Source organism: Bubalus bubalis, chromosome 3 (genome assembly GCF_019923935.1).
Source record: "Bubalus bubalis isolate 160015118507 breed Murrah chromosome 3, NDDB_SH_1, whole genome shotgun sequence".
NCBI classification, from domain to species: domain Eukaryota; kingdom Metazoa; phylum Chordata; class Mammalia; order Artiodactyla; family Bovidae; genus Bubalus; species Bubalus bubalis.
This window is the reverse complement of record NC_059159.1, coordinates 135209643-135226686: the sequence shown is the minus strand read 5'-3', so window position 1 is coordinate 135226686 and position 17044 is coordinate 135209643. Positions and strand designations below refer to the sequence as shown.

The 17044-nt window shown below is 40.7% G+C and overlaps 1 protein-coding gene across 2 annotated transcripts in view; it reads right to left on the bottom strand.

Moving 5' to 3' along the window:
- The window catches only part of PPP2R2A (protein phosphatase 2 regulatory subunit Balpha), an 80552-nt gene that overhangs the window by 38560 nt on the left and 24948 nt on the right, over positions 1-17044 (bottom strand). Inside the window, exon 1 of one of the 2 annotated variants that reach the window (XM_006057334.3) lies at positions 6676-6706. The exons of the other annotated variant lie outside the window; for it this stretch is intronic. Within the exon in view, the coding sequence (XP_006057396.1) occupies positions 6676-6691 (16 nt within the window). The 5' untranslated portion in view covers positions 6692-6706. Of the gene's footprint in view, positions 1-6675; positions 6707-17044 lie in introns of those variants that run through there. 2 annotated transcript variants of the gene reach the window in all.

The window sequence follows — 17044 nt, the reverse complement described above, 5'->3', positions numbered from 1 at the left end:
CTAAAGACCACATTGTCTAAGCACAATAAAATTAGCTACTGATAAGTAACTACTGGTTCTAATCAACTACTTAGTAACCTTAAAACTCTAAGGGCAAGGACAAAAATCAGTACTGCAATAAAATTATTTTTAAAGATTTACAGGAACACAAGTATATAAATATTTAAGATAGTACTGTTCTTTTTTAAAAAAAGAGATACAAGGATCACTATAAAACTAACATAAAAACTGAAATAAAAAACCTGAAATCCCACCACAAGGAGTAACAACCATAAAGTAATAAATGAACAATATTTTAGCAAACACGCAAACTGCAAAATACATATCAGATGTATTCATATATAAGATCAATTTCAGTAATGGAATTACAATTAAAATTTACTTTTTTTTGATCACACACATTACTACTTTGTTAAAAAAAAAAGAAAGAAAGAAAGAAAAAAGATAATCATTCACTCTTAACCCCACTTCTGAGAGAATTTCAGTGAAGCATACCCTTCCAAAGTTTGTCCACATGTACTTGCCGTCCTCAGTACAAAAAAAAAAATCTATTGTACTGAGAAAAAATGTTATCTATAATATATATATTTTAAAAGTTACAAATCATGCTTTATCCTATTGGTGCAACATAAACAAATCCATCAGAGCATTATAGAATTGGTGACCAGAGCTTAGATAGGAGACCAGGTACAGATACATTTTCTCATTCACGTAACAGTAACATAGAAACGAACGGACTAATCTCTACAAAGTAAAAAACAGTAGTGAGGTTAGCATTACACAGTATTCAAATGACAACTTTTATTTAAAAACTGACAATGGCTGGTGCTGGTATTGAGGAATTGCAACCCTCCCATATAGCTGGTAGGAATGCAATCCTCTTTGTGGGAAGAAACAAGTTTTTCAGCACTGCCAAACACAATGCAACCCAGCAATCACTAGATATTTACACCAAGTCAAATGAAAACTACCATTCATACAAAATTCTGAATGCAAATGCTTACAGCAACTTTATTTGTAATCACCAAAAACTGGACACAACCCAACTGTTTCTCAACTGGTGAATGAATAAACAATATGTGGCATATATCCATACAATGAAGTACCACTCCACAACAAAAAGGAACAAATTATAGATACAAGCAGTAACATGAATAAAATTCAAAACACATCATGCTAACGAAAAGAAGCCAGATTCAAAAGGTTGCACACGATATGATTCCATTTATCTGACATTCTGGAAAGGGTACAACTAGAGGGATAGAGCAGAGAAGGCAGTGGCACCCCACTCCAGTACTCTTGCCTGGAAAATCCCATGGACGGAGGAGCCTGGTCGGCTGCAGTCCATGGGGTCACTCAAGAGTCAGACACGACTGAGCGACTTCACTTTCACTTTTCACTTTCATGCATTGGAGAAGGAAATGGCAACCCACTCCAGTGTTCTTGCCTGGAGAATCCTGTGGACAGAGGAGCCTGGTGGGCTGCCATCTATGGGGTCGCACAGAGTCGGACACGACTGAAGTGACTTAGCAGCAGCAGAGGGATAGAGGGAGGGTAGACACCGACTTCAAGGGGACATGGAACTCTTTGGAGTGACAGAACTGCTTTTTATGTTGACTAAGTTGAAGAACTGTACATAAAGGATAAATTTCACAGGATGTAAATTATACCATAAGAAAACAACAAAATCCTGGAATCTCAGACATGCCAAAATGTGTTTCTTCTGTTTTACTTACAGGTTACAAAATGCTTTCCTGCTCCAAAACCTTCAAGGCCCTCTAAGGATTACAGCAAGATCTGTGAAGTACTGAGCGGCATTCCATCTCCTCCATAATATGAACCCTTCCTTAAGCATACCAACGTACTTCTGAGGACCACAGCACTCACCACATTCTCCAGTGAAGCTCATGTTTACACCTCCCACATATATACTTACACCCAGCCTCACTACCTCTTCCTTACCCTGGATATGCTGTCTACCTTGCCTGAAATACCTTCCTTCCTCTCCTAGTTCCTTCAGCCCTTCCCTATGTGCCCCATCAGGGAAAAGTTTCTTAAAAAAGCATTAATTCACATTAGAATTCTGGTGAGGTAGAGCTACACTGGAAGATTACAATCTACAAGTGTAATAAAAGAAAAATGTGATTTTTACATAAATAAATAGAAGCTAAATAGACTAGGAAAAACACTTGTATTTTTAGAAACAGTTCTTACAATGCAGCAAAACAATTCACAGAAGAGGAATACTAGTAAAACCCAAGGAAACAGCCAGTCAAATTAAATTAAATACATTTTTTAATAAGACACCATTTTCTATCTCCTAGAGGGAAAATACAAATTATTTACAAGGTTGGTATTTGCTCTGTGTGCTCAGTCACTTTATACTTTTATCTACAATGTAGGTTACCTGCCTACATTGTAGACAAAAGTATAAATTATTACTGTAGAAAACTATTCCATAATTTATATCAGAAGCCACAAAACATTCATTCCTTTGGAACGTGATCAGTTCCAGAAGTCATCCTACTGAAATAATCCCCCCAAATTTTTTAATGTATAGTCACAAATGCTTTTATAAATTGTTTAAAATGTTAAAGAACATACGAGAAACATCAAATGTTCTTACTCTGCCAATATCCTTTCACATTTTGCTCTAATCCTCCTCCACATTCACTACAAGCTCTGGCTCTTCATTAACCATGAAGAGCAAGAGCAACAAGATACCTGGGGAAACAGTCTCAGTTCTGCTATTAAGTAATAATTTGACTATGAGTAAGTCAATTAATCTTTATGAACTTCAGATTTCTTATCTGCAAAGAAATATGGATAGATGATCTCATCAGAGAATGTCAGAGCATGTACTCTGACACTTAAACTCAACATATTTAAGGAAGGAAGAAAACAGAATAATGGCTGGAGGAAAATAACAAGCTTTTATTAGGATGCATAAACATCTAATATATGAAATTAAAGACTGAAAGGACAACCCTTCTGCAAAAGCTGCATAGCTCTACCCAGGACCATGTATCTCTACTGAAGATCACACACGGACAAAAATTGATCCCAGACTCATTTCTTCTTTAATGTGGAACTAATTAACAATAGTGATTTACTTCCAGTTAGTTCTAAGCTACTCGATGATGAAACAGGAATGAACCCAGACAATGAAGCTGCTCTGCTCAACATGAGCCACTGCTGCCGCAGGGAAGCACCAGAAATTCTCGTGTCATCTGTCATCACACAACTTCAGGAAATGGCATCTTCCTCACTTTTACACAAAGTCACAGACAGCTTAATACATATACACAAAGCAGCAAAGTTCCCCATTTTTCCAATGTCACAGAACAAAAGCTGAATAACACAAGAGTTAAATGAGCTGGATCTTTTTGGCTTCTGTAAGTTTATTTTAGCATAATTTTGGATCTACAGAAGACTTGCAAAGACAGTACAGAGTTCCCATCTACTCTCAGGTGGTTTCTCCCACTGTTTATATCTTACATTACTCTGCTACATTTGTCACAAACTAAGGAATTGACACTTGAATATGATTATTAACTAAAGTACACACTTTAGTTCAGATTTCATTAGATTTTCCCTAGTGTTCTTTTTCAGCTCCAGGATACTGCAATTAGCTTCTTATGGTCTGTGACAATTTATCAGCCCTTTCTTATTTTTGATGACTTTGACAGTTCTGAAGAGTACTAGTCAGGTACTCTGCAGCAAGTATGTCAAGTGTGATTGCAATGTGTTTTCCTCAAGGCCAGGCTGCAATTATGGGGCTTACTGGCAGAGAGATCACAGAGATGAGATACCATTTTTATCACATCATAGCAAGGGGACATCCTACCAGCATGACTTACTGATGATAATCTAGATCATCTGGCCAAGGTATGGTTTGCTAAGTTTCTCCACCAGTCACTTCACCCTCTTAAGGTACTCCAGAAGGAAATAACTAAAGGAACTGAGTGCATATGCATTAACTAAGCTCCATCTATTTGAGGGGGAGCAGCTAAATTATCTAGAATTCTTTTGTCTGGGAAATTTGTCTCTTCCCCCTCATTTATTTATCCAACCAATCATTTATCAGTAGGAATTTACAGGTATTAATGTCATACTTCGGAGAAGGCAATGGCACCCCACTCCGGTACTCTTGCCTGGAAAATCCCATGGATGGAGGAGCCTGGAAGGCTGCAGTCCATGGGGTCGCTAAGAGTTGGACACGACTGAGCAATTTCACTTTCACTTTTCACTTTCATGCATTGGAGAAGGAAATAGCAACCCACTCCAGTATTCTTTCCTGGAGAATCCCAGGGACGGGGGAGTGTGGGGGGGCTGCCATCCATGGGGTCGCACAGAGTCGGACACGACTGAAGCGACTTAGCAGCAGCAATGTCATACTTTGGGTTATAATCTAATAGTATGTAATTTATTGTGCTGCTCAAACTGTTCCAGATTTGGCCACTGAGAACTCTTTTCAGGTTGGTTCCTGGGTCCCTTTGACATTTTCCTATTCTGCTTTTTGAGAAACTTTGGAATACTCTTTTTAATGTAAACTTTCAGATAGTCTTAATATTACCACAAATTAAAAATGACTTCTAACTCTTTCATTCTGTAGTTACATACTAAATTTTAAGAACTGAACTCTCAATTCTGAAGTATAAACATACTGAAAACAAAAGGAATAACTAAAAGAAAGATTAGCACCATAACTAACTCTCATCCTTGGAATAACTGACCGTGACTAAGATTTCTACATGGCCCAGTGGCACAGCAGTCAAGAATCCATCTGCCAATCCAGGAGACACGGATTCAATCCCTGGGTCGGGAGGATCCCCTAGAGGAGGGCATGGAAACCCACTCCACTATTCTTGCCTGGGAAATCCCATGGACAGAGGAGCCTGGCAGGCTATAGTCCATGGGGTCGCCAACGAGTCAGACACGACTTAGCAACGACATAACAAAGATTTACATCCTGGAACAGATTCTCATTTGGCCAGCTGAGGTTCTAGAAGTTAAGAAGCTGTGTGTGTTAGCCAACACACTTGGATTTCTTAATTCTAATCTTTCGGTACTCACTGCTTTTTTTTTTTCAGATGTTGGGGAGATGGGGTTAAAACACAGCAGCAAACTACTCTCTGTTATAGTCATGGGCCTGCTGTCAAACATTCTGGCACGTTAACAGCACAGAAATGAATTCTCATTTGATCCAGTTTGTTTCAACAATTAGAGCTCTCATTAAGAAGCATGTTATCTTGTTTGGAAACATTACTAATTTTTACAATCTTTTCTCCTCTATTCATTTAATACAACCTATGTGGCAAACACTGGACTTCAGGATTGGCCCCCACATAGCTAACTAGAATATAATTCACCCAGATTTCTTCCCAAAGGTAACTAATTCCTCCCCAGTATAAGAAAGTATACTTTGTTGGATAATGCAGCCATAAAATGCTAGTTTCCTGATAAAGGGCTGGCAAGCTTTAAGTCTAGTTATTTCCCTTCACACTACTATGATGTTCATTTATCTCTGTTGACCTCTAGAGGGAGCTCAAAGTTCTTATTACATTTTCCCCTCAAGGTCAGGACACTCCTCCCACAAATTTGATGTGTTCAAAACTTAAGAACATTTTATTTCAGCACTCCGAAGGGAAAGCTAAGTTCGTGCCATCCCCTTAGGAACTGCTTGCTTCTCAGGGCTGAGTATGCCATGACCTGCTTACCTGCTCCTGGGGTGAGCAGACCCCAACCATTTCTTCCTCTATCCCTTCCTGACTCCTCTTTCCTGCTTGGCACTGACTAGGGCAGATCACTGTCATCTGAAAGGCTGTGAGCACTCCTGCTGACACGTGACTTTCACTGCTGCAGCCAGTGCACCACCTCCTCCCTCCAGCAGAGAACATTAGCACAGAGGGGAGAGGAGGCTGCTCCCAGCCGCATTCAAGAACCCACCTCCAAGGACTGAGGGATTGTTAACTTAGCACACCTGCACCCCATCCTTGGGGCCACATCTACAGGGAACTTGGGCAGCAGATGACCAGAAGCCAGACTGGTCATTTCCCCACTGTCAAATCACTACTTCTCCTGTCCATACCCTTCCTTACCCTGAGGAAGTAACAGCACCTTAAAGACTTAGCTTCCTCATCTTAAAAAGATCTACCTCAGAGTTGCTTTTAGGGCTAAACAAGCAGCAAATGCAAGGAAATAAGCCTTGTATGAGGCACATAGTAGGCACACTGCTTGGGAAAAAAAAAAAGACATGGGCTGGGATCTGGGCTTTGTTGCATGAAGCAGAAACAAGCATTTAGCCTTATTCGTTTCTAGACTATTCTGCTGAATCTTAGCCTAAGTAAAAAAGTTCTCCAAATGGTCCAGCGTAGCTCCCAGGAGCCTGAGGCTAAAGCCCAAGCTAGGAACAAAGTCCTGCAACTGCCTGGCTTGCTGCTTCTCTGCAGAACTTAGGAGGCCTCAGGCTGAAGCACAACTGACCGAGAACAGGATCTTGTACTCCTATCTCTCGGCCCAAATACCCCCTCACTTACACCATCATTTCCAAGAACAATGTAAAGTGCTAGTGGCCTATAAGCCTTTCCCCAGCCTCTGACTCAGTGACCCAGAACATGTTATGAGATAAGCTCCACAAAGACCACTGGCTGTCGATGTTCACACAGAACCTACACTGTAATGTTGCCATGAGAGTCAGGATCCATAGGGTAATTTCCAGAGATGTGTTCTGGAACCAGTCTCCCTTCTTTTTAACTTGTTCCTGGATAATCTGATATCATGTTTGGATAAAATGGAATGGAACCATACCCTCCTGCAACAAAGAACAGAAAGATACACAGTTGCTAATACATTTAGTCTACAAGGGTGATCTTAACAAACAAGCCCTGGGTGTATCAATGTTACATACAATGTCTGAAAGAAGAGCTCTAAATTGACCATTCTAAACCTAGTTATCATATTCATTAGATGTTCACCAACTTTTAAAGAAGTCATAATTAAGTCCACTAAACAAATCATCTCATTAAGCTGCCTTATCAAAATAGACTGTAAATAGTTTCTCGTGGAGATCATACAAACAAGCAGTACTGCACAAAGCTCCTGCATCTTCGCATGTATTAAGATACTTTTACAACCAGAATGGTTATCTGGTTGCTAATATCTCTCTAAAATCTTTACAAACTAGGATTATTACAGCCATTTACAAGAATCAGGAAGCACTTCACTGGACAGGTCTTAGCAGACTCACAACCAAAGCAAATGTGTTTTCTGACAGGATTCCTTCAGCTCCCTACAGACTGGGTATAAAGAGGCAGAATATTTTAGAGAAAGAAGTTAAGAGAACTTTACGATAGAAAAAAATATTATAGACTTTATTCCAATGACAAAAGGAAGCCCACTGGGTAGATATGCACCTTAGATTACTCACGGCTGAAGCAGCCTGGGAATTAGGAGAAGAGTAAGCAGGGGGCAGTCTGGAGACAAACCCAGGGTCATTCCAGAAATCCTGCTATGTGATGACTAGGACCCAAGTGAATCAGTATTAGCACAGTAACTATGTTATCAAAAGTAGCCAACATTTGAAATTCAGTTTATGTTAAGTATTTCATCTTCACAACAAACCTCTGAAGCTGGTTATATTAATATATCCATTTAAGAGATGAAGAAACTAAAGCATGGAGGCAAAAGAGGGGACAGAAGTCTACAGACTTTAAAATCTATTTATGAAGTATATAAAGCAAGGCTTGATCACTGCTAACGTGTGGAAAACCGAAGATGAAAGCAAGCACAATGTCCAGCTCCTCAAGCTGGATGAATGTATTAATACTTACTATCATTAGTGGACAGATATTTTACCTTACATTAGGCATTATTTTGGAGAAGGCAATGGCACCCCACTCCAGTACTCTTGCCTGGAAAACCCCATGGACAGAGCAGCCTGGAAGGCTGCAGTCCATGGGGTTGCTGACGGTCAGACACGACTGAGCGACTTCACTTTCACTTTTCACTTTCATGCATTGGAGAAGGAAATGGCAACCCACTCCAGTGTTCTTGCCTGGAGAATCCTGGAGAACCCCAGAGACGGCGGAGCCTGGTGGGCTGCCGTCTATGGGATCACACAGAGTCGGACACGACTGAAGTGACTTAGCAGCAGCAGCAGCAGCAGGTTATTATTTAACAGCATCTATGTGGCAGGTCCCCTGAAAAAGAGGAAATGGCAACCCACCCCAATTTGTGCCTGGGAAATCCCTTGGACAGAGATCAGTCTCGCAGGTTACAGTCCATGAGGTCGCAAAGAGTTGGGACACGACTTAGCAACTAAACAACAACAACCCAACTCGTAGGTCCAACTTCAGGTAAAAGAAAAAAAGCTAAGTTCCATTAGCTAAGTTAAAGATTATGTCAAGAATAATTTCATGAAAACTCTTGAACCAAAAGGGATACATCATGTTATTTAAAAAAAAAAAATTAGCTCAGAACATTCTTTTTGCTCATTTTTCCTGTCTTAAATCTTTTTCTTCTCAGTTCTACATTAGTCTGCGCAAGGTGATAATTCCCTGACCTTCTTTTCAACTGTATTTACACTGTAATCATTGTTTCTACTATACCGTTTAAACAATTATGTTGGACACTCCAGGTTATGCCAGCATTTCTAAGTGCTAGGGATACAGGAGTTCATAAGACATCTCAAAAGATCCCCAGTCTCATGGACCACAGATTCTAGAGATGGGGGTATATTATACAAATTAAAGATAAATATAATGCTTATTTGGCAGTGCTAAGTACTAGACAAACACAGTAGGGTAGTAAGAGAAAGCCTCTCTGAGACGACTTAGGTAGAAACCAAAATGAACAGGGAATCACTCATCCTAACTTATAAGGAAAGCATTACAAGCAGAGGACCTAAGTAGAAATGAGTTGATAAGACTAATGCAGAACAAGGTGGAGGAGAGATGGCACATTTAACAGATGACAAACCATATTCAGCCTATAAGCCAAGGGAGGACTAAGACTTTGTCATAACAGTGATAAGAAGCTACTAAAGAGTTTTAAATTTGTTTTAAAACCCTTATCTGGTTCTTAAGTTATTGCAGTAGCCTAAGCAAGAGATAATGATGGTCTGAAGGCAGGTGGCAGCCAAAGAAATGGATGAATTCGGAATACATTCTGAAGACAGCACTGCAAAACTTGCTGAGGTCTCAAAAGAGGTGTCAAAGGATGATTCCAAGGTTTTAGTACCACATTCAATGGAACAGCCAGTGCCATTTACTGAGGAGACACATACCAGGAAATGAGCAGCTTTGGATTAAGAAAGGAGCCCAGAATTCCATTTTCCATCTGTGGTGTTGATTTCGACCAGACACATAAGTGGAAATGTCATCTAGGAAGCTAGACAGATTTGACAGTTTAGGGAAGGAAGAGCAGATATAAATTAGCGTATCATCAATTAATAGAGGCATTTAAGGACTAAATGTGATTTCCTAGTGAACAAGTACAGATAAGAAAACAAGAGGTTTGGCCTCAGGACTAAGCCTTCAGGCTCTCCCACAATTAGCTGAAAAGGAGAAAGCAGATAGGAAAGAATACCCAGGTGCTACTGGTGCGGTAAGGAGACGTTTCTAGAAGCCAGGAAAGAGAATCTTTCTAAAGGGAGGCAGTAATAGGGACTTCCCTAGTGGTCCAGTGGTTAGGACTCCACGCTGACACTGCAGAGGGCACAGGTTTGATCCCTGGTTGGGGAACTAAGATCCCGCATGCTGCAGTCATAAATAAATAAAGGAGACAGTGATGAACTGTGTCCCAAAGTGCACAGAAATCAAGCAAAGGCTGCGAAATTAAACTTTGATTTGGTGACATGCAGATTTTTGGGGTGATTTCAACAAAAGTGGTTTCAGTGGATTCAGTTCAGTTCAGTCACTCAGTCGTGTCCAACTCTTTGCGACCCCATGAACTGCAGCACGCCAGGCCTCCCTGTCCATCACCAACTCCTGGAGTCACCCAAACCCATGTCCATTGAGTCAGTGATGTCATCCAACAGTCTCATCCTCTGTCGTCCCCTTCTCCTCCTGCCCTCAATCTTTCCCAGCATCAGGGTCTTTTCCAATGAGTCAGTTCTTCGAATCAGGTGGCCAAAGTATTGGAGTTTCAGCTTGAGCATCAGTCCTTCCAATGAATATTCAGGACTGATTTCCTTTAGGATGGACTGGTTGGATCTCCTTGCAGTCCAAGGGACTCTCAAGAGTCTTCTCCAACACCACAGTTCAAAAGCATCAATTCTTCGGTGTTCAGCTTTCTTTACAGTCCAACTCTCACATCCATACATGACTACTGGAAAAACCATAGCCTTGACTGGATGGACCTTTGTTGACCAAGTACTGTCTCTGCTTTTCAATATGCTGTCTAGGTTGGTCATAACTTTCCTTCCAAGGAGTAAGCGTCTTTTAATTTCATGGCTGCAATCACCATCTGCAGTGATTTTGGAGCCCAGTAAAATAAAGTCAGCCACTGTTTCCCCATCTATTTGCCATGAAGTGATGGGACCAGATGCCATGATCTTAGTTTTCTGAACGTTGAGCTTTAAGCCAACTTTTTCACTCTCCTCTTTCATCAAGAGGTTCCTCAGTTCTTCTTCACTTTCTGCCATAAGGGTGGTGTCATCTGCATATCTGAGGTTATTGGTATTTCTCCTGGCAATCTTGATTCCAGCTTGATTCCAATCTTGATTTCAGTGGATGGGCATCCTTAAAATACAAGTCATTTTCTGTGGCTTTATTCTACAGTTGTCAGGAGAAGCAGCTCTGGCGCTAAGCTGGCAAGGTTGAAATCAGTGCTCTGACAGACTGAAATGTGGTTTACAGAGGGCGTCCTCTTTATGTCTGACATGGATGAAGATATCCCCTTACTTTTATTCAATCTATGTCTTGGGTTATTCTGGGAACCAGAGGGTTAAGCAAACACTGAAACTGACTCACCATGTTCCTGAGAGGCTGATTTCTCAGGGGGCTGGGTGCACTGAGAGTGGTGTTTTTTTCCCCCAAGAAAAGCACTTGAGTGATACACTTTGAGTCACTACAAGCCTGAAAAATGCTATTTTGTTGCCCTATGTGAAGGACAGTCTCACCAACCAAAGATTCTTGGGTTACACAGCTTTCCTCTTAAGTTCTCTCGATGCCACTCCACTGTGTTTCACCAACACAGCAAAAGCGAGGAAGAGAGCATTTTCACGTCAGAGGCCTAGCTGCTCCCTTGAGCTTCAGCACTCTCTTCTTTTTGATCTTATACCTTTCAATAAAGCCACTGAGTAGGCAGATTTGGATTAAAGGAGGGAACCAGAAAAGGGCCCCCCAAGTTTTTAATCAGGCAAAATGCTACAGTCTAGCTTTTCACAATTCTGTTTTGGACTATGAAACACAAGCTAAATTAACCTAAGGCTACACTGCTCTCCTTTGTCATTGCCCCTTATGAATACATCTCTTTGTTAAGTCCCATGGGAAAATGGCATGACCATGTTCAACAAGGTACTCCTGCATAGTTCAACAAGGCTTTCTGATCAAGAAATGTTCTATTCTGCACTGTTCAACATGGTGACCACCAGCCACCCGTAGCTATTTACTGAGTACTTGAACTGAGAGGAGCAAAACTGAGGGAATAAAATGAATTAAATTTAACAGCTGCATGAGGCTAGTGGCTACCACTAACTGAACAATTCTAGCATACAGAAGACAAACTCGATGTCTACCTGATATACCTTCCTTCCTGTCTCAATACTTGAATTATTTATTTCCACATCCTAAAATTTAGAAATCCACTAGGCTATTTCTAGGTGTGGATCCCACTTATTTTCTTGGTATGCACTTCAGTTATCTGTAAAAGGGTAATATCAACAGATCCTACCACGTGGAAGCTGTGTAGACAATTTTAAATGAGTTTCAACTTGCCCAACACAGGGTATACACTAAGTGCTCAATAAATGCAAAGTATGTTCCCTGAATCCTTTTGATCTGTTCTGACTTTTCACTTTGAACTCTCATTCTAAACAGAAATCTATTATTTGTGTTTCTTATATTTGTGTCCACATTATTCATCTTATTTCCCGAGTTGCAAGAATATTTCTAGAGCCCTGCACTTACCTCCCTGCCTCCGAAGAGTCAATAGTTAAGAATCACATATTTCACCAAAGAACTTTTTCTGCTCTCTGTTACTTCTTCAAATGCTCATGAGTCTCCTTGAGAATACTAACTAGTTTTTCTTTAAATTTCAACATTTTCTCTTATTTCTTGCAATAAATATGTCACTTTCTCTTAGACTGAGTCTATGTCTATCTTTTCATGTATTTAACTTTAAAGAGAAAGGTCTACGTTTATGCAACACTGGTAACTGTACTGGGTTCAGTCAAAAAACATTCAGAAAACCAAGTTAAAATCTTTAAGCATGGGGAGATGTTTACATGGTTACTTCCTATATTATTGATAGCTCACAATTGCTGCCTGACAAATTACCCTCAAATTTAGCAGTTTAAAACAACAAACTGGCATCAAGAACCTGGGTGTGCTGAGGGGTGCGCATGTGGCTCAGGATCTCTCAAAAGGCAGCAATGTGTCAGCCAGGGTCTCGGTCATCTCAAAGCTTGATGCAGGCTAGTGGAAGGAGGAGTGGCTTGTAAACCAAGCTCATGCACACGGCTGCTGGCAAGGCATCAGGTCTTCACTGGCTGCTGGCCAGAAACACCAGCTCCTTGCTGCACAAGCTCCACAGGGAAGCTCACAAAATGGGAGATGGTTTCCCTCAGAGCAAATGAGCAGCAGTCCAACGTGGAACCCAAAGCCTTTTCGTAACCTAACCTTGAAGGTGACATCCCATCACTTTTGCCACACTTGTGGAAGCAAGTCACTACGTCCAGCCATTCTCAGGGGAGGGAATAACACACAGGACATGAGCACCAGGAGGCAGGGTCACTGGGCCACCTTAGAAGCTATCTGCCACACTTTATCCTCAGTCAGCTGCTCAACCCAGTCATGTGCAGTCAGGAAGCAGGATTACAAAGCCAAGGTGGTGGCCTCAGAGCAGGGAGTTTCAACACTGTGCTTCACAGTTAGTCTCTCTCCTACAGCCACAGGGAGCCAACCCCTCTCCACTTGTCACATTCTCCTTGGTAAGAACCAGTCTGTATCACTGTTGTTTTTTTTGTGTGTGTGAGTACTATTTATTAAATAAACAAAACAGAACGCAGGGGGTATGTCTGATCAGCTAATATATCCAAGTAGTTGGCTTCCAGATACGACCAATGTAAGGACACCAGTTAAACAAGGTTTACTCCATTTTATTTCTGGGCTCAGCATTTGATCACTTTTCAAATTTACCATTCAGCTTTTAACCCAGCTTAAGTACAAAACATCTCACTAACCAACTGCCCCATGAACAACTTTCAATTCTAGCTTTAGCTGCTTGAAGTAGGTTCCTGTAGCGCACACCACAGGAGAACCTCTCAACCACATAAACGCACCCAAAGCGGCCAGTAAGAACTTTCCTCACTCTCTTTCTCATTTGCACTGTTTCCTGACAAAATTCTTTTCATTTTGTTACGGCACTTCCAGGGTTTCCAAGGAGACTGCACTCTCCCCATTATGCTTGTTGGTCATTTCAGTGTGTCTGTCTGTCTGTTAACACATGAGCTTAGATCATCTTCCTCCACTGGGTGTCAACACAGCTATTTGTTTAACTAAAGCACTTTACACACTCTTTCAAAGACTCTTGTTTTGATAAATACAACAAGAAATGCTTGTTGATTTTCCAAGTCATATAATTCAATTCTGTTGTTGGATAAAACAAAGATTTCAATCTATACCATTTCCCAGACTTATTCTATGGCAATTTAAGTAACTAAATTTTGCTGATTTCTAAAAAAATGCAGTGTCACCAAACTTAGTTCAGCTTAAGATGTGACTAAGTAGAAAACTTAACTTCTCTGGTAGCCCAGCTGGTAAAGAAAGAATCCACCTGCAATGCAGGAGACACTGGTTCGATTCCTGGGTCAGGAAGATCCACTGGTGAAGGCATAGGCTACCTACTCCAGTGTTCCTGGGCTTCCCTGGCGGCTCGGATGGTAAAGAATCCACCTGCAATGTGGGAGACCTGGGTTCAACACCTGGGTTGGGAAGATCCCCTGGAGAAGGGAATGGCTACCCACTCCAGCATTCTGGCCTGGAGAATTCCAAGAGGGGTTGCAAAGAGTGGGACACAAATTAGAAAACTTAGTAAGCAAAGTAACACTTTAACAATATCTTTAAGGAATCACAACACACAGCTGCTCAGTGGGATGAACTAATCAGAAGAGGGCTGTAAAGACGTCCCTGCCACTGTGTCCAGCAGGGGGCACCGAGCACTATGGGATGGACACACAATCCTTAGAAGACAGATGTTGCTGTCTAGTCCCCTCAGTCGTGTCTGACTCTGTGCAACCCCATGCAACCTCGTATGAACTGCAGCATGCCAGGCCTCCCCGTCCCTCACCATCTCCTGAAATTTGCCCAGGTTCAGTCAAAACACCAACAGTATTCTAACTCACAAACCAAAATATCCATTTTTGGTTTAACAAAAAAAGATTTTCCTATACCATATTATTCCTCTTACCCTATCCTCATTCCCATGAAGACAATTTATTTGCCCTATTTGCTTACAAAACTAACAGAGAGAATAGGAAGAGAACCAACAAAAACTCAAGGTACGTCCCGGCAATCCAGTGGTTTAAGACCTTGCCTTCCGATGCAGATAGTGCAGGTTCAATCCCTGGTCAGGGAGCCAAGATCCCACATGCCTCACGGCCAAAAAGCCAAAAAAATAAAAAACACAGAAACAATATTGTAACAAATTCAATAAAGGCTGTAAAAATGGTCCACATGAAAAATATTAAAAAAAAAAAAAAAAAAAAAAAAAGAAACCTTCTATCAGACATCAACGAATTTTCAGATCTGATACTCTGGTACTGGACAAACGGAATTCAGTTTCTTTGTCTGATGAATATGTGGAAAACATAATTAAGAAGGGACTTAACACAAATGCCGTAAGTTAACACAAGGCCACCGCGCTGCTGCACAGGACCTAACCTACACACGCAGCATCCTGCACAGACAGGAAAGGTACTGCGCCCCAGGGTTAAACCCTCTATCTGATCTGATCAGATTTCTAGGTGGTATATTTTGAGTCAAACAGGATTTTCAAACACTTTAGCACTTCACTTACTGTTCTGCATCCACCAATGTAATAACTGCCTCAGGCAAGGGCCATCAATGATTCACTTATTGATACAAAAGAGGGAAACAGCCTTTTTTTGGGCAAGATTTAGCATATACTACATGACCAAGTGATCTGGCCAGAAATGTTTAGCATGGATTTCACTATGGGAAACAATTGGTGAAATCCAGAAAATGAGGTATTTTATAATAGGCCTTGACTCTTCAAAATTAACCAAATGTTTTGACTGGATCCTGAATTGAAAACAAAAAAAAATTTAAGGATGATTTTTAAGTCAGTTGGGAAAGTTTAAAAATGGACTGTGTAATAGAGAGCATTTCTGAATAAATTTCTGCTAAATTTTTAGGGTAACATAATGGTATTGTGGTTGTAAGAGAATATTCCTGTTCTTAAGAGATAAAAGCTGAGTTATTTAGGAGTAAAGCATCATGCTTTCTAATTTACTTTCAAAAAAATTTAGGGGCCAGAATGCAGGTATAGATAAACCAAATGTGGCAAAATGTAATTCGTGAATATAAATAAAGAATGGTTATCAAATTTATTTTTCAGCTTCTTTGTGGGCTTAAAATATTTCAAAACAGAAGATGAAAAGGAAGGGATTGAGTGAAATACAGCAACTCCAGATACATTCTCATACATCATAGCAAAAAAAGGAAGTGCTCTCCTCTCTGGGTCTCTTTCTAATGGGCTGCAAAGCCTTTCAGGGAACCAACCACCCTTCTGGTTCCTGCCTCCAGGAGACAGCACTTCATATTCCACTGTATAGATCTAATATTATCTATCTGACCTCATTTCACATATAACTGAGTCCTAAAACTATGAAGCCACCTATAACGGCTAGGGGCGGCAGGGGCGGAGGCACACTGGCTTCTTCCTAACTAACCAGCATGAAAACCAAGATCTAAGTTGGCATATTTCCCTCAAACCCTTACTAAAACAGAAAGATAATCTGCCCAATTCTAACCAAGCTATACAGGGCATTCGTGACTGGGAAAGATGAAGTCACACCTCTTAAAAATGAGATGTAGGCCTACTCAACCCCACTTCAAACAAGACACAACCAAAAGTTCTAGTTTTAAAGAGATTTAATTTTATTTTAACTTTTAAAAGTTTAATTTTTAAAAGATTGTTAACTGTTACTCCTCTAGAACCTATTCTGTTCTGCAAATAATCAACATTTTATCTGACAGTGAAAATTACAGTAACATTTTTGAACTTTTTTATGCCTTGAAGAAAATATCTAATGTTAAAGGTGCAGATGAGGTAGGTAGGAAGGAAAGAGCACTGAACTAAGGAGACAGCACTGAGTAACACTGCTAAGAATGATGAGCTATAACAAACTCAATGACCCTGCAAGTGGCCATTTCCACTTTGCTTAGTAACAGAACACCCTGGTACTCCCCACGGCCCCTCACCCATACCCCTAGCAAAACCATGCACACAGTTTTAACAGGAAAGTAGAGATTACATTTCTTGGGCTCTCCTAAGGCCATGTGACCAAGCTCTGAACAATGGGATATAAGTGTAAAATTCCCATGTCACATCCTTAAAAAAAGCTCCCTGTCTTCCTCTTTCTGGCTACCTCACAAGAAGCAAGCACAGATGTGACCCAGACCTGGCCATGCAGACAAGAGCAACACACTGTGGAAGGGTAAAGACAAAGACAGAAGAAACCCAGGGTGCTGGATAATCCCTGGGAAAAAAGCAGCTTATCATTAAAAAGTCACAGGGTTTAACCCTGGGGCGCAGTACCTTTTGTGTCTGTGCAGTCATAAAAAAGCATTTATGACTC